General features: G+C 56.0%; 5 protein-coding genes across 5 annotated transcripts; all 5 read right to left on the bottom strand.

Annotated features, from left to right (window-relative positions):
• Nucleotides 1–118: 118 nt before the first annotated feature.
• POT1 (3-ketoacyl-CoA thiolase with broad chain length specificity) lies at nucleotides 119–1,676 on the bottom strand (the record flags this gene model as incomplete). The annotated part of the gene is made up of 4 exons (XM_066780130.1): nucleotides 119–920; nucleotides 997–1,358; nucleotides 1,477–1,574; nucleotides 1,646–1,676. 4 exons carry the CDS (start codon nucleotides 1,674–1,676, stop codon nucleotides 119–121), a joined length of 1,293 nt encoding a protein of 430 aa, XP_066629359.1.
• An 855-nt stretch (nucleotides 1,677–2,531) lies between these two features.
• SLS55_008723 (uncharacterized protein) lies at nucleotides 2,532–3,368 on the bottom strand (the record flags this gene model as incomplete). The annotated part of the gene is made up of 1 exon (XM_066780129.1): nucleotides 2,532–3,368. One exon carries the CDS (start codon nucleotides 3,366–3,368, stop codon nucleotides 2,532–2,534), a length of 837 nt encoding a protein of 278 aa, XP_066629358.1.
• A 2,659-nt stretch (nucleotides 3,369–6,027) lies between these two features.
• On the bottom strand, nucleotides 6,028–7,507 carry VCX1 (Vacuolar calcium ion transporter; the record flags this gene model as incomplete). The annotated part of the gene is made up of 4 exons (XM_066780128.1): nucleotides 6,028–6,849; nucleotides 6,904–6,987; nucleotides 7,047–7,172; nucleotides 7,232–7,507. The coding sequence occupies 4 exons, from the start codon at nucleotides 7,505–7,507 to the stop codon at nucleotides 6,028–6,030; spliced, it is 1,308 nt and encodes a 435-aa protein (XP_066629357.1).
• A 2,192-nt stretch (nucleotides 7,508–9,699) lies between these two features.
• SLS55_008721 (uncharacterized protein) lies at nucleotides 9,700–12,754 on the bottom strand (the record flags this gene model as incomplete). Its single annotated transcript, XM_066780127.1, has 2 exons — nucleotides 9,700–12,454; nucleotides 12,510–12,754. 2 exons carry the CDS (start codon nucleotides 12,752–12,754, stop codon nucleotides 9,700–9,702), a joined length of 3,000 nt encoding a protein of 999 aa, XP_066629356.1.
• A 1,275-nt stretch (nucleotides 12,755–14,029) lies between these two features.
• Nucleotides 14,030–16,461, bottom strand: ACF2 (endo-1,3-beta glucanase; the record flags this gene model as incomplete). The annotated part of the gene is made up of 6 exons (XM_066780126.1): nucleotides 14,030–14,297; nucleotides 14,355–14,526; nucleotides 14,589–14,658; nucleotides 14,710–14,767; nucleotides 14,829–14,975; nucleotides 15,044–16,461. 6 exons carry the CDS (start codon nucleotides 16,459–16,461, stop codon nucleotides 14,030–14,032), a joined length of 2,133 nt encoding a protein of 710 aa, XP_066629355.1.
• Nucleotides 16,462–16,997: the final 536 nt, after the last annotated feature.

Genomic DNA, 16,997 nt, shown 5'->3' with positions numbered 1-16,997 from the left:
GACCTTGGACGGGGTCCTGCTTCAGGGATAAATCATTAAACACAAAGATCCAACAAGAAGGCAGGGTACAAAGCCGACGTAGAAATCTTTCATTCAATAAACATAAGAATTAAATGATTTACTCCGCAACCCAAACGGCTGCCATACCCATGCCTGTACCCACACACATGCTCGTCACGCCAATCTGCTGCTTCCTCCTCTTCAGCTCGTACAGCAGCGTGCTAACCTGTCTGGCGCCGGTGCAGCCGAGCGGGTGACCGAAAGCGATGGCGCCACCCTTGGGATTGACCTTCTCCGCATCCAACCCGAGTTCCTCAATGCAGAAGACGCACTGGCTGGCGAAGGCCTCGTTGATCTCGTAAATATCAACCTCCTTCGTGTTCAGGCCCGTCTTCTCCAAGACTACGGGGATGGCGGCCGCGGGACCCACGCCCATCAATAGAGGCGGCACGCCCACTACTGACGCCTGCACGAACTTGCCCAGGATGTTCTGGCCCAGCTTGAGCGCTGTGCTGCGCTTCATGAGCAGTACCGCCGCGGCACCATCGCTCACCTGCGATGCATTGCCGGCATGAATGCTGCCGTCCTTGGCGAAGGCGGGGCGTATCTTGCCCAGGCCTTCGGCCGTCATGCCCGGCCGGACACCGTCGTCTTTGGCCACTCTGATGCGTTTCTCCTCATCCGTTTTGGGGTCCTGCCACAGGATGTTGTCCAGAGGCGCGATCTCCTCGTCGAAGAGTCCCGCCTTCTGCGCCGCCTCAGCCTTCTGGAATGACTTCGCCGCGAAGGCGTCCTGTTTGGCGCGCTGGACGCCCTTATCCTTGGCCATTGCCTCCGACAGGACACCCATGGGCACCTTGCAGTTCTTGGATTCTGGGACAGAGTCGAGCAGTTCGGAAAATTCGCTGACGGCTTGAGGGCTGTGCATTTTATTTTTGTGTCAGTCATAAGATCCAACTTCGGGGAAGACGAACACCATTACAAATCCCCACTTACCCATACTGCGTGCTCATGCTCTCGACACCAGCACCCACACCGACGTCGATCACGCCTGCCTTGATTGCATTCGCAATATCCACACATGCTTGCAATCCCGAGCTGCACTGGCGGTTCAAGCTCTTGACGCCGGCAGAGAGCGGGAAGCCGGCAGCGATGGCGGCGGCGCGGAACTCGGTGGCACCACCGCCAGGTGCGAGCACTGTGCCGACGGCAACGTCCTCAACGAGCTTGGGGTCGATCTTTGAGCGGTCTATCAGGGCCTTGAAGGCGCCGACCAGCAGGTCCGATGCCTGCGTGTCCTTGAAGCCACCCTTGCCGCCTTTGGTGATGGGCGTGCGGAGGGCGCAGGTGACGACGATCTGTTGGAGTGATGAATGTCAGATGAATCGAGTTGCAGAATAGTCATGTGTGGGCGGGAGTCTGGAGAAGGGGGGTGGGGTGTTTAGAAGGCGGCATGGTGGGTGATGGTTCACTTACATCATCGGGCTGCTTCTCCAACAGCGCCGCTTTCCCACGCGGCAGCGACGAACCGGCGGAGGATATGTGATCCGAAACCTGAGAAAGGCGTTCCTGCGCTGCAACAAGACACAAACAGGCGTCAGCACTCGCCGTCATGCACGCTGCACCGAGCTACCATGAAGCTTACCCTTAGCGTTGGTGCCGGCTTGGTTTGCCATGTTGTTGTGACGAAGAATGCAAAAGGGGGAGAAATGAACCGGGGCCAAGAAGCTGGAGATGCAGAACTTGCGGGGTAAGAAGGCGCGGAGGAAGGTGGAAAGGGTTATAAACGGCGTGCGGGAGGTTCTTGGGATGTGTGGGCTTTCGGACGAGAAGGCCCAGCTGATGCTCGATGTCATGCCGAGGCTGTCCGCATACGGATTAGCGTAACAGATTGCCGATTAGTCAGTCATTCACATGTCAAAAGGCCGGGGAAATGTGCCCTTTCACAAGCCTGGGGCTGCCTCATGGCGTCACATGGATAGGTACAGCCCGCTGCCGGTCAGCAGCGGCAAGCTCTCCGGTCCGTGTGCTTTCACGTCGGCCCGACACGTCCGGCGGGCTTCTCCCGCAGGTTGCTTATATTCCGACCTCCCTCTTGGTTGATTGATTCTAAGGTCGATTTCATTGTAGACAATACGTTAGGTATGTGTGGAATAGAAATGTCGCTCTCCCAGCGATGGTAATGCTTCGAAGCCGTACAGGAAGAATACATCAACTCTCTATGGCCGAGTTGGCCACTCTGAAACCCAGTATCAATATCGTCAACGCCGCGCTGTAGCCGCCGTCCAGGCAGGCCCATAAGAAAATGCCTGCCCATGTATCCACGTGTCTGGTGGATGTCCGTAAGTGGTCGTAGTAAATAGGGTAAATGCTCAAAATGGTGGCTAAGGAGCGCACAAGAAAAAGAAGTGAAGAATAACATGACCCGGCCAGGTGTGAACCGGGGGCAACGTCCAGGAGATCCGGATGTGGGATACGCCCTGGTCAGTGCACATTTCCATGTCCTGCGGCTGATCCACAAGCTGCAGCGTTCACGACTGTGGCCCTCTCAACCTCCTTTCCAGCTCGTCCGCCACACTTTGGCTTTGCACCTCCTCGTACCCAGGCGGCGGTTCCGAGGGCGGGTCGTAGTTGTCTTCTGGCTTCGGCGCCGGCGCTGCCGGTGCACTTTCTGGGGTGTCCATGCCTAGCCCGCTGTCTCTAGAAGTGTTCGGAGCCACCAGATCGGCATCGACGGGTGGCGGAGGTTCGTAGGCGGGGAGCTGCTCGAGATGCACCGTGTTAAGGTCGACACCGGAGAGCGGCCCGCCCGTACGGAGGCTGCCGTTGTCCGAGCCGTCGACGGAGCCATGGTAGTTGCCTGTCTCACGGGCGACGTCGATGGCCTGTTGCGTGCGCTCCTTGATGCGCTCGTACCCTTGGCTGAAGTCGTATGCGCCTCCATCCTTGAAGGTGAGCTTCAGCTCGAGAGCAGCGTGTTGCGACGGGATGTTGCCGCCGGGCACCGGCTGGACTATGGCGGACCATACATTAGGGCCGAAGAAGGGAGCATTGACGTGGGTGTCGTGGAGGTTGAGGATGGGAGCGGCGAAAGACTGTAGGGCATCGGAGGGCGAGGCGGGCAGGTAGACGATGCGGCGACTGGTAAGGTGGACGCAGCCAGCGCTGCTTGTGATGTTGAAGGGCTCCTTGCCCGGGTATTTGTTGAGCGATTGCAGCGACAGGGCGGTGCGCGGCGGCGATGTGTACAGGCGCTGCTCACCCGGGAGCAGGGTGAAGCCCTCGGAGGGCGAGAGCATAACCCAGCTGTTCTTCTTAGCGCGTATCTTCTTGAGCATCTTCTGCTTGGTCGTAGTCATGGTGGCCATGGTGGTCGGGCAGCGGCTGAGCTATGGCGGGGTGTGCTTGAGGGGAGCAGGCAACAGGCAGGGTAGCGAGGGCAGCCGAGGGGCAGAGAGGCGCCGGAGAGGGCTTTCGGAGGAGCAGGTAGTGGGCATGGGAGCAGGAAGGGGGTTATACTAACTTTATGGACATTTGGGGCAGTCTGGGGCGCAGGTAGTGTGTGTAGTGTTCGGCGAAGAGACAATTCCAGCGCGGGCTTGGTGACGCGGGCAGCGCCAGCCGCGGTTACGCTTGCACAACTGCGCACGGGGCACCTTGCGCGACGGGCGAATAGCGCGGCGGCTGCGGCGCCTCGACTGGAGCGCATGCCCGCCTTCACAGCGACATGCGAGCCATTGTTGGCCAGCTGCGGCGCCGCTCCAATTTCCCACTCTAGGTGCAGGCACGCGCTCGGCAGATGCGCTGACTTGCATTTCCAGACACTTCTACCCGCATCTGACGGCAGCCGCAGGCCAGGAAAAAGGCCCCCTTCCCTTCCGAGCAAGAGAGACACGGTTGAAGCCGAAGCGGGGACGACTTGTATGCCGCGGTGGAGCCCTCACGGCCCAGAGCGGCAGCAGCGTAAGCACTGGCCGTGATCTCCATTTACTGGTTGATGTGCGAGTCTCGCCCGGACGGCTCTCTGCGCCCTGCCGCTCCCTTCCACATCCCGTCGTCCCGTCAAAGCCCCACAGCCCGCCGCTCGATCCGTGCCCCGGCTCTCTCGCATCGCCCTCGTCAATATAGCTCACGGAAATTCAACTGTCCCCGCCCCGCTGCCAGCCACGCGATCGGGGGATTCTGGCTGGCCGTGGAGAATGTTTCATCCATCGACGCTTTATTGGGGACGATCAACCAGCCCTGGTCTTCGTCCACCCGTCCCCGCTCAGGGGCAGAGGGACTACCGATCTGCCTACCGAGATCACCTCACCAGCAGCAAACGTGTGATATTGCTCCGTCGTCTATGATCCAGGATGGTGCTTTTTGGTAGGCCTTGCATAGCCCGACGCTGTTCCCTTCTCTGCAGCCGCAACCTAAAACCGCTTTACTCGCACTTGCGCGTTGCGGTGCAGATGCACTCCGCCTCATCTGCGTGCCTACCTTATCTCCACTCATCAGGGCCTCGCCGGGCCTATCAATTCACCTGCCCCGGCCTCTAATGCGTAGCCTTGCCCACTGAGCTCCAAAATTGACGAGTGTCTGCCTGGACCATGACCCTCGCTCTGCAACTCCATGCCCAAGGTAGCAAGTGACAAGGCTGACACGTTACCCTCGCTTCCCTTCCACGAGTTGAGTCGAGACCAAGCTTTCAAGTTTATCCTTTCCTCTTTCCGAAGAAAGAACGCGAATGGCTGTACATCAAGCATTAGGGCGTCCAATCGCAGAGCTAGCTTTCACTCAAGCGCTCAGCTGCTACCGATGCTTCGGCTTGACCCCCTACGCCAGTTGTCGACCACCAAACATCACTTTCCAGGCAGCAACGTCGACTCGGAACAAGGCTGTGAATGCGAAACTTTGGATTGAGAACGTCCAAAACACACTGGTCCCTACAACCACCTCCTCTAGGCCTTCTGTTCTGGGCACCGGTCAGTCAGGCCAACCATCGACTAAAGGTGGGTCACTTAGGCTATCAATGCAGAACAAGCCCTGTTCGTTCAGCCTCGTGTCCCTGCCAGTGTCGGGTTGCTCAAGGTAGGAAGAAAGAGAGTAACCAACCTACGGCCACAACCATTTTATGGATCAAAGCGTTGGGTGATGTGAGTGGAGTCGCCCAGGGCTCCCTTGACGTTCGGTAAATCAGTGATGCGCCTCACACTGTATCTTCCTTTATTACGCTAGCTTGAACGGGTATACAGCTCTCGGTCAAAGATCGCATTATCATGAAAATAAGAACCCGATATTACAGAGCATCCCAAACCATCAAATCCCACGGTAGAAAAGCATACTCCTTATTTTCTGTATTCGTTTTCTTGGATCCCTGTCTGCAAAAGCTCGCCAACCACTCCAGCACGGGTTTCTTATCAACCCTACGAGGAACCAAACATGCCTCGAGATTTCCCACCATACGGTGCATCTTTCATGGCCAGCCTTGTGCCCAGTAAGTTACGTCTTCCGTACACCAGAAGCCCATTGCATGAAAACTCATCGTCCATTCCTCTCACGCCCGAACAACTGGCAAAGAGATTCCGGTCGAAGTAGTAGTGCAATGCGGTTTTACGCCTAGGCGATTCCTTTTAGGCAACCGCGAGGCAGTAGGACAAGATATAATGGATTCATGAAGCGCAAGCAAGATCAAATTGAATGAGCTTTAGAGTAAGAACAGACAGGAAGGGAAATTTCAGGGCTGTTTTATGGACGTATAGCAATGGCAAAAGGCAACTGTGCTTGCAATCAAAAGGTAAGAAAGGGAGGAAGAAAAAAGAAATTGTTATCTGTAAGGAATCAAAACCCCGGGTATATCCAACTTGGAAATTGGCTCTCGTTAAGACAATACCTCGAAAGGAAATACAGTGATAATGAACCGATCCACCACATTATCAACAATAATCTCGAGTGGTCGGCTGGGCACCTGTAGCCTGCATAGGCGCCCTTAAAAGTACAACTTTTCAGTTTCACCTCACTACCAGGAGGCGACCGTAAAGCAGATTAAGTCGAGGAGCTCCCAACGAGAGCCTGGAAGAAGTTGGTAATGTCGCCGGCGTCATCGGGGTAGACGAAGAAAGCCAAAGCAATGATAATGTAGGTACCAATGCACATGGCGCCCTCGAGGTAGTTACTCTTCCCATCTTGGATAAGGTAGTTGACCACTAGAACACTGAGGAAGAAGACCACCGTCTCAAAGGTTTGGAAGTGCAGCGTCATGGGCTTGTCCATGATCCAGCCGAGTAGAACCATGAAGGGAGTGACGAAAAGCGCAATCTGCATGGAGCTGCCAATGGCAACGTTGATAGCCAGATCCATCTTGTCCTTGTATGCGACGACCACGGCCGTGACATGCTCAGCCGCATTTCCGACGATTGGAAGCAGAACCAAGCCGATGAAGGTCTTCGAAATGTGAGCGGTCTGGACAATGGAGTCGATGCTGTCGACTAGATACTCGGCGCAGATGGCAACGATTACAGTGACGACAAGCAGCGAAACACCAGCAGCAACGGGGCCGAGGATGTGCTCCTCAGGCTCGTCGTCTTCCTGCGCCTCGGCATCGAAGAAATCCGAGTGAGACTTGAGCTGGAAGTAAAGGTACATGATGTACAGGATGAGCAGAATCACCGCGGTTCCATGCGAGAGGATCAAGATATGGTCCTCGCTCTTGGACTTGGAGGACTGCAGAGCAGCGTATAGGGTTGCGGGGATGATGAGTGAGGCGCTTGCGACAGCCATCAGGGAAGACATGGTCGAAGCCACCGTCTCGTTGAAGCGCTGCTCACGATGGTTGATGCCGCCGGCTAGGAAACAGCAGCCGAGAACCTAGTGTGTCGTTAGTTTCGCATCGTCTCATATCTGAAACTGGGAATGACGTACGAGGAGAATGTTTGAGAGGATACTGCCCAGCATGCTGGACTGGACAATGCGGATCTCGCCATTCTTCAAAGCCACGATGGAAACCTGCGCAAAAGGTCTGATTAGCTACAGTCGCTCTGGACTGCCACAACGAAGCGACTCACAATCAATTCGACAGCATTTCCGAAAGTCGCGTTCATCAGACCACCGATGGTCTGGCCAAGCTTGGCCGACAACTCCTCGGTCGCGAAGCTCAGCAGAGCGGCGAGCGGGATGATGGCGACGAAGTTCTGCACGGCGCGGTCAGCAATCCTCTCGTCGCGCGGGACTCCACAGTTCCGAGACGTACAAGCACGAAGACGGCAGTCGGAGACCAGTCCAGAGCGCCGGCAATGATTCCAAGCGGGACGAAAACCAACAGGACATTGACGTAGTTGCTGGACAGCATCATCCAGATGGTGTAGGCGATGTGCAGAGGCACGCGCACGTAGGAGCGGCCGTCATCCTCGCCCCAGACCTTCTGGTGGTGGCCATTGACTTGGGGGATGGAGCCGGCATTGGAGAGTAGAGCACTGCGCTCGGTGGGCAAGGCGTCGCCGTTGGTGCCGTTCTCGGGGTGCGGCATGGCGGGGGGAGGTTGTTCGTAGGAGCTCAGTCTAGAGGACTGACGACGGTGGAACTTCTGCAGCAAGCCTTTGTAGATGGGAGCTATCGGGCGAGCCAAGAACGATTAGCATCGGACAAAATTGAGAGGCGCGCGCTTCAGCGAGCTCGGTGTGGCTGGGATGGCTCGGCGTGGGCGCGCCAATTGGTGTCGCGGTGTGCTGGCAGAGCAAAGCGTGGAGGCGTAGACTCGGGACGAAGCGATGAAATTGAAGGCAAGCGCGGGCACATGACAAGGGATGCCAAGGGATTGCTAATTGCTGCGTGGTTTCGCGGACAAAGAGGTGAGTACGTACCCATTTCTTCCTTGCACGCGGAGACGGAGTGGGCACTATTTAGTTCCCGCGGGCGGACGTCGCAGCAGTGAGGCGTCGTCGGCTAAGATGCCCGGGTGAGCAGAGATGGCGGCGGGCTGATGCGTGTGATGGGCAAGGCGGGGGAGATGGAGGTTCGCGCTCGCAGCTCAGGCTGTTTCAGGGAGGATTGGGAGAGGAGGAGGGCTGTGTCTGCTTGCTTGTGCGACGCGAGAGCTGGAGCTGGGCGATGTCACTGCATCATCCGCCCGGGCCCGGCCAATCAGCGCCGCCCGCAACGCCAACCTCCAGCACTGCCACAATGCCAGCCGGGATGTGCCTTTGCGTCGGGCGATCTGCGCAAATCTTGGCGCGACGAGCATCCCGCGCGCCCGTCACTCGCTGCCATAAGCCATCGCCCATGCCATCAGAATCATCGACGACATGCCAGCCGCGTGCGGAGCCAGCCGAGCGTGCCGCCGCCGTTTGCAGCGTCGTCGTCGTCGTCGTCGTCGTCGTCGTCGTCTCGCTCTGTTTCACGGACTGCAAGGCCTTCGCGTGGCCCGACTCGCAGCCTGCAGCAGGTACGCCCCGCCGAGCTGACGCCGTCTGCTTTTGGTCGCTCGGCGCGGAAGGCGCAGCACACCGGCCTTAGCATCGCAGCCTGAAGAACAGAAGGCCACGCTTTGGCGAAGGAAGAAAGCGAGCGGGCTTGGACAGATCCCATCGCGACCCCTGCTGCAGATCGCTAGAATACTCCCGCCTACAGAGTACAGTGCACTCATTCACCAAGGCCTTCGCCCAGTAACCGTACCGCTGACTCACTTCGTGTCCGGGCACTTGCGCAGGCACGCTTGTCAGCACAGTTCATTTCGATGTCCACGAGCTGTTTCCTCGCATCTACGTATGTACTTGGCGAGGCAGTGGCGGGTAGGCTTCAAAGCGCTAGTCGTAATCTCCGAAGAAGAATAGGGAATCCCAATGTCCATGACGCAGTGTGACCGTGGCTAAAAGGAGAATATGGGCACTGCTACCCAAACCTGACAAGCAAAGTCTCACTTGTGCGCAACATGCATTAGCCGTGTGGCACATATGCCTCAAACGTTCGCGACCATTGCAAAGATGGTATGATTGTATTCCTACATACCGAACCAGGCACCTTCTGACCAATGCGGACATACCTCAAAGACCGTCTTTCCTTTCGGTTAAAATCAGACTGTCCAATGATCTGTTGAAGATCTAGACACCCGAAGAGACACTGTTGGGTCGAACTCAATTCCAAAGCAAAATGGGGATTGAAAGACGATCCAATACAAGTGGCCATGTCCAACATTTCCAACCTGCCAGCTGTCATCAAATCGTTCCGAAATGAATCCAATGTTTTTGTCAGCCGAATATATATGACAACAGAATCGTGTTGAGTCGACTTTAATTTGTTTGGTTTGGTTTTCCAAGGTGGATTCTCGGCAACGATTGTGTTGAAATGCCGAGGGGAGAGAAAAAGACTGGCATAGAAGGCGGAGCCCCGCCCAGCCGAAAGAAAAAGAGTGTTAACGGGGTTTTTTGGTAGATGATGCGAGGTGTTGTTGAATACCCTCAGTCGACCAACTTCCATTGGCTTGAATGTTAAGTATGACAAAAGTTTACTCCGGTCCTCGTCCGCCTCTCTGTGCGATGTCGACGTATTCGACGTGAATGACGCCGAGTGGATTTTTTAATAAAATTTCCTTCTGTTGCATGTTTAGTCCGGGTGGACTCTTACACGAGAATCTTGGGTGGATTCCAACGACTTCTAGGGGTGCCGAATTGCCATGTGCAATTCATGCTGGGGAGTTGAAGCATTTATCCGATCAGTCATGTTCTACAGGTAGAACATGGTGTCCTTCAGCCGGTCGTGCACGCCGCGACTCCAGTGGCGCGACCGGTCATAAGAGACGTTCGTATTTTCTTTCAGGAAGGAGTGGAGATACGAGCGCCCCCGCTCGCACACCAGGTCGGCGTAATACGCGGGGGGGCAGACTGAGACAGCCCGGGTGGCACGACCATAAACGTAGCACAAGTTGTGCGTGATCCTTTGGAGCTGGTCGGCACCGAGTTTGTTCTCGTCTTGTAGGCAAATGTAGTGTGCCGGTTTTGACGTGCCCTGGAGTCCGGCGTGGGCGACCAGGAAGAAATCGAAGAGGCGCTCTCCAGTGATTCCACGGTCGACCACGGTACCAGGTTTCACATTCAGGTTGCGACCTTCCGAGTCTTCGGGTTTCGACGGATAAAAGCGCGTGTGGCCGCGCTTGGTGCAAATGACGAGAGACGACTTGGGGAAGTTTTTCTCCGCACCATACAGCTTTTTGTAAGCTGCCGCGAAGCTGGGCCACTCCTCGCGCAGCACAACTGGGTACTGACCCTCCGAGACGCCATCACGGTACACGATGACCTTGTTCGGGAGGGTACCCTCGTTCCGTTTTCTCCAGAGCTCGAATCGCTCAACAATCATTTCCGTCAGGTCGTTCGAATCGACCATCTCCTGACGGCCAGTCTGCGTGCGGATCGAAGCCGGGTAGTTGTTGAATTGTGAGTCGACTGAGCCAACCACGCCGGTGATGCTGGGCGCACTGTCGGAACTGCCTGGGACGGGGTGCGAGACGTCAATCCCAATGAGAATTGTTTTGCCATCAAGCGGCGCCAGTTGCTGGATCCGCATGTCGTGGTTGACCCCGCCGGATTTCAAGTTGAACTTTAAGCCGACGTTGGCCATGTACTGAGCCTGGCCGCGCTGGTTGAGAATCTTCTTTGCGATGGTGCAAACGGTAGCAACGCCATAGCGGACATCTCCCTGGTACTTGAGCGTGTCATACAAGATTGTATTGTCCGAAGGTAGAAGAACCAGCAGCATGCCGATACGCATCTTGACCATTTGAGCCAACTTGGCAGAGATGACGTCGGTGATCTCACTGGGATTGTACGGCCAAGTGATGGCGATCTTCGCAGGCGGCTGAGGATCACCCATCCTCAGACCGTACGACTGCAGAGCGGACTTGAAATTGCTGACCAATTCCAGGGCCTGATCTTGAGACTGGAAAACGGATCTGCCGCGCTCTTCGATAACCAGGCATCCCCAGGACTGAATCGTTGCCGGCTTGGTATACCGAACGCGGGCCAGGTTCCATTTGCCATTCTCCGGCTGCTGTTCTTTGCCAGCATACTGCAATTTGGGAACAGGCAAAATGCGGGCCTGAACGGTGAGCATGTTGCCACCGATGTTAATGCCGAAGGCTGAAAGCGCATCGTTATGCTTGACCTGCATCACTTCCAGGCCTTGCTGGGTGATCGAGGTAGCATTGTGATTTGGAGGCCTTGCTGCGAACTCGATCATCAAGCGAGTCTGGTTGGCGCTTAGCATGCGCCCGGCAACCTGGCCGGGAAGGACCTCACACAATTCCGGAGGAATGTAGGTGGGATGATCGCGGTTGCCAACATTGACGACTGGCGACGTGGGGACCTTGAGGGTGATCTGATGAACCCGGGCATAGTACTCCTCAACCGAAATCAAAGACACTTTGCCATCTGGATCGGTATAGCTGAACTTGACTTGCTGCGCGTTGGCAGCGTGAGGCCATGTTCCCTTAGCGTCGTTGTTAGAGCGCGCGAGCCCGTAAATGGTCTTGACCTTGCGGACGCGCTTGTTGCTGCCGTCCCTGGCCAACATGTAGTATGTCTCGACGCGAAGGAGCCTGAGGAAAGCCTCGAGCTTTAGAAGGTGGGTCGGGCTCCTGTTGGAGGGACCGAGATAATCTTGCATCAGTTCAAGCAACTTGCCAGGTTTGTAAAACGCAGAAGTCGATACGTTGATGTTCACCAAGATCCGGTTCACACTGGTCCGCGCGCTTGAGAAGTAGCCGCGCAGGGCTTGCAATCCCTCTTGCAAGCCCCATGCTTCGGTGAGCGGGTGCTTCCCCACCGGGTAGAACTTGTTCTGGCCCACTGCGACCATATTCTGAGCCACGTGAGGGCCGCGAGCCAGGATGACATTGAGAGCCTGGATCGCCTCGTCCTTCAATGGATAGAAGGCGCCGGCACCGGTGGACGTCAACGACTTGATGAGTTCAAGTAGAGAGACCGTACCGAGTTCCTCGATCAGAAGAGTCTTCATGGCCTTCTTGCGAGCTACTTGAGCTCTCTCGGACTCGTCGGACTCTGAGATTGGCTCGCCATCAGATGGGTACCACTGTATTTCAATGGCCTTTCGGTTATGCGTTCCTTCGCTGAGAGGCACTTTCCTGTTGGTAACGATGACCTGGGAATAATCCGTTGCGGCCACGACTCCTTTGAAGACGGGATCCTGAAGCAGGATTTCGATGTACCTCCTTTTCTTGCGTTTTGCCTGCTCTTCAGGCTGGAAGGACACGGCATAGCGATAAATATCGGGACACTGAGTTGCCACATGGAGAGGGAAGTAGTTCGTGTACACGATGGTTTCACGGCCACAAGTGCCGTAATCGGGACGCCTGGCGAGCTTGTCTTCAGTTGAGATGCGTGCAAAGGCGGTCGAAAGGTCCTTCACAACAGTGTTCTCGGTCTTGGTCACGTTCTGGTCCGGATGAGGAACCCTGTTGGGGTCGCTGTAATGGTCGGTCAGTATGAGCAAGTGACGTGTAGTTTGGACAGCAAACCTACCCAAAGATAGCGGCTGGGGCGGACTGGGCGCGCTTGTTGAAGCCACCAGCACCTCCGCGTTGCGGTGAGCCTCCACGGGAGGAGGATCCTCGCGAACCGCTGGTGGATTCGAAGGGGCGTCTGCCGCGAAAGGTTGTGCCACGACTCCCAGAGCCGCTGCTGCTATCCCCTCCTCTGCTGCTGCCGCCGGGACCACCACCCCGTCCACGACCGCCACCTCCGCCGCGGCCTCTCGGTGCAGACATGGGGATGTGAGGGAACAGATTTCAGTCTTCAATGTTTGGGAAAATCGGTATCGTGCAGTTGAATGGAGGAATGCGTCGTAAGCCTTGACAACTGAAGGGTTAGTCATAGGCCAGGAAGTAGTCGGGGCGAACGGCATGAATCTGAGGTATTTATATGAAAAGCATCGAACGTTCTACAACTTGCCTGCAGATAGCCGCCACACACCACGTGAACGGTTCCGATCAAGCGTGACGGTCGGAGCTAGCATCCAACCAGCAAGCGCACGTCGTTGTTTGGCTTCGCGGAAGGTCTCGACGATTCCGATGGCCTGGCCCGTCGTGGCCTCACGCAACGGCACCAGTACCAGTACCAGCAGTCTTCAGATGAAACAAATAACACAAAAGCGCAAACTCGCTTGCATGCCGGATGGTGATAGCGACTGATAGGGTAAAATACGAGACTCACCGCACGACGCACACGCGCCCCTACAGATGCGCCTGCCCTCAGCACCCAATTGCAACGCCGGTCGGCAACCGCTTTGAAGGCCGAGCGTTTAGGCGGCCACGTTCTGCGGGTGCTTTCTGCTTGCTTGGTTGCTGTCGCTCGGTTGCCAGGGCCCCGAACGTGGGATCCCGTCAAGGAAGGGCGCCGCCGTCGGATAAGTAGGAGCAGAAGGAAAAAATAGCGCAATGAGCCAGTCCGAAGGAGGATGGAGGGAGGGTGAGTATACTGGGGTGGAAGGTGGTTGGTTCGGGGAGAGAGAGTTGTGAGAGAGCGGTGGGTGTGGGGCGGCAGGGTCTGTTTGCCCAGCCTGTCTGCACCTGCCAGTATGTAAAATGCGCGTTGCCCGTCACCGCGAAATCACCTGATCGCGTCAAACGGGCCTTCGCCTGAGGTCGGCCCAGTCGACACGTCGCATCCATCGCGGAGCCGCCCACTTTATCTCCCGTGCTCCTCGCGCGAAGCCGCACGCACAGGGCGCTGCATCGAAATGTCTCGCAGCTTCGATGACGTTGCAACCACTGCTCAGCGCCGATCTCGATCCTCACCCCACACTTGGCTCAAGAAACAAGCGAACGCATGTTATTCTGCCTTGCTGACACTCATCTATCAATGCCACAGCGCCGCCCCTATGAAGAAATACAGATCGCGACGGGAAAGACAAAGCTATCTAGGCTAAAGGATCGGCTGGGGTGGGTCAGTGTCTCAGGGAAATAAAAGTAGAAGCCAGAAGCTTCATAGGTTGAAATATTCAAGAGTAATGAAAGGGACTTGATCCGTCCGACCTGTCATTTTCACAGCCCCGCGAGGGCTGCCGTGTAAGCCAGGTACCATGTTAGACTGGCTCCGCCGTCTAGGAGCCCCGTGTTGAAATCCGGGCTCGCGAAGAAATCGTACGCCTCTGCTGGCTTGATGAGCGCCAAGTTGGACTCCAGCAGCCCTCTCCACCCGCCCTCTGCCTCTGCGATACGACCATTGCTCATGAACGTGGTGAATTCCTCCTGCACAAACGTCGGTTTGCGAATGTATGCCGAAGGAACATGCACAGGGATCATGTGGATACTACATGTCTCAAATCAGTCATGTCTGCTTGCCTGCTAGTGCACTGCATAAACTTACCCCTGTTTGCACCACCAGGAATCGCTGAAGTACGTGGCCCAGTCGATCTTGTTCTCAAACAGAATCCCTGTCACCCTGTTGCCAATGATTTCCGGCGGCTGAATGGCGTTCGTGCTCTGCATCAGAAAGTAGTCGTTGAAGCTCCGATTTTGAATCGCCAGCATGAGGCTCGCTTTGATGAAGACGCTGTCAGCACTCCCCAACGTCGTCGATATTTTGCGACGAGAAGCTCACCTCGTGCTTCCATGTTTGCATCTCCAATGACCTTTCCCCACAACTTCAAGCCATACGACGCAAACGAGTCCTACACGAGCGTTGAGTACGATGCCGGTAACAAGGGTCCGGTGTCACATACCTCTGAGGACGACTCCTGATCCTTGCCGTCCGCGGACTCAAAGAGGCCCTTTGCCCAACTGTGCCCACTGTCGTTTGTGAGCGTCATGTACTTGCACCATGGCGGGCAGTGTGACTCACTGGAACCAATCGAAGGAACGACTGAACGGGAAACGGCTACCTCGGATCGGGTTGGCGAAATCCCTTACCAACATGTTGACATAATTGACACGCCCCTCAGTGAGCCAAGACGGATCCAAGTATCCAATGACCGCAGCCGTGTACACACTATAAGAAAGGAGGAGGAAGGTCAGAAAACGCGCTGGGGGTATGCAAAACCAAGCTAAGGTACTTACTGGTACCCGTAATGGAAGTGATGGTCGTTGTAGTACGTGTTGCCGAAATCAACATTCGGGTCATTGTAACCAGCACTGGAGACGACACCTTTCCAAGAATTGTCGTACACAAGCGGGTGTCTCTGTTGGTTGTTGACAAACACTTCGAATGCCGACTCCAGCTTTGCAAGCCCTTGGCTGGCAACTGCTGAGTCACCCGCGAGATCACGGGCTGCATAGACGATTGTTGCAAACTTGGCCAACGCCTTGCCACTGAAGTACATAGAGTCGAGATTCGTCTGAGCGGGTATGTCTTGTTGCAGTTCCGCTTCGGCAGCAGTGGCAATCGCACACTGAACAGTTGCCGAATTGATCGAAGCGACACTGCCCTTGCCAAGTGCCCACGGACCGAAGCTCATGTCGATGGGAATGTTCTCTTCAACCATTGTCCATCTGTCCGCAGTAACGCCAGTCGCGATTCCCTTGGTTGTCGTGTTCAGTGCAAGTAGCGTCTTGGACGCAGAAGTGATGTTGTCAAAACTTTGCGTGTGGTGCGGCAATGCATACATGAACAAGTTCTTTGCGACATTACCAGCCTTGCCAAAAGTGAATCCGTACTGTGCGGTTGTCCCGCTGGCACTCCCAAAGATGTCGACCGAGACAGGATAAACACCCGCAGACCTGTCGAGAACGGCTTCACCATCTGCCCCAGCAGGGTTCTTGGCTACCTGGATAACGCCACTCCAGCCCTGTGGTCCAGTGAGAGTAGTATTGGTGTCCAGCGAGAGAACAGGGGCACCGTTGTCGCTATCGGGAGTGGCATAGAGAACCCAGTTCTTGCCATCATTGAGCAGAATGCTGTACTTGTAGCTGTTTCCAACCTGGAAGGGACCGGTAACGTTCCGGTAGAAGACACCAGAGCCGATGCTCGGTTGCGCATTCTTGTAGATGCCGGTGACGAAGCCCATGCCTTGAACAAGCGGAAACGTAACGATAGGCGCAGCACCTGTTCGTGGAGCAAGATTGGCGTTCACAGACATATCCTGTAGTGTGTCGAGCGTCAGGTTAGCCTCGGGGCCGATCTCCGTGGCAGATAGGATGAGTGACTGGATGCCGATCGGTGAGATGAAGTAGCGCTTGCTCCCTTGCGGCGTGTCGGGGCCAAATGCAAGCTGCGAGCGGTCGATGTGTGAGACCGCAAGTCCATAGCTGTGGGCTGGCACCTGTCCAATGGCCTGCGAAACGGAATACGGATGGGTCCAGACGCTCTGGTTACGCTGGCCAAGGAACATGTTGCCGTAGAACTTGTTGGTCTGCAGTGGAGTCGTGCCGGCATTATCGATTCCTGCAAATCCCTGGGGATGAGGTTCGCGAGTGGTGATTTGCTTGGGAATTGAGGCATTGCCCGGAACAGCAACGAAGAGATTGGAAGAAACCATCTTGGCTGGCAGGTAGGGGTAGGAGTTGAGATCGGGTTTGTACGCGGGAGTCAGAGGTCGGCTGTAGTTGGATTTGCAAGCGCCAACGTCGGGAGCAGCAGTAGGCTCTAGGACTCATCATCAGCGTCCAGATCAGCTGCTCGTGGGATCGAGGGGGTTGCGCAGATTGTAATCTTCAAACTTTCCGAGCACGTCGGCGGACGAGCTGGGCGTCTGCGCGATAAACATGAAATGGCAACGCCTGGAGAGGTGGACCACTCACGGACTCGATTCCACGGATTTCCACTAGTAACCTGGGGGTAAGGCTCGAGCGAAGTGTGGACAACGCCAGACGGTTGAGGCTCGAGAGGTGGAGCAATAGACTGCAATACAGGGGAGGCAGTAGCGCCGATGGACAGCTCCGAAGGCGTGGAAATGATCGTAGGTGTTGTAGGAGTGGAAGTAGGCGTGAGGATGGCGGAAGAGGACGACAGTAGGTTGGGATGGCCTGGAGAAGAGCAAGAGGATTTCACGTTAGTGGTCGTCGACGAGCAGGG

Source organism: Diplodia seriata (assembly GCF_021436955.1).
Source record: "Diplodia seriata strain FDS-637 chromosome Unknown scaffold_9, whole genome shotgun sequence".
In the NCBI taxonomy this organism is placed as follows: domain Eukaryota; kingdom Fungi; phylum Ascomycota; class Dothideomycetes; order Botryosphaeriales; family Botryosphaeriaceae; genus Diplodia; species Diplodia seriata.
This window is presented reverse-complemented; position numbering and strand designations above follow the sequence as displayed.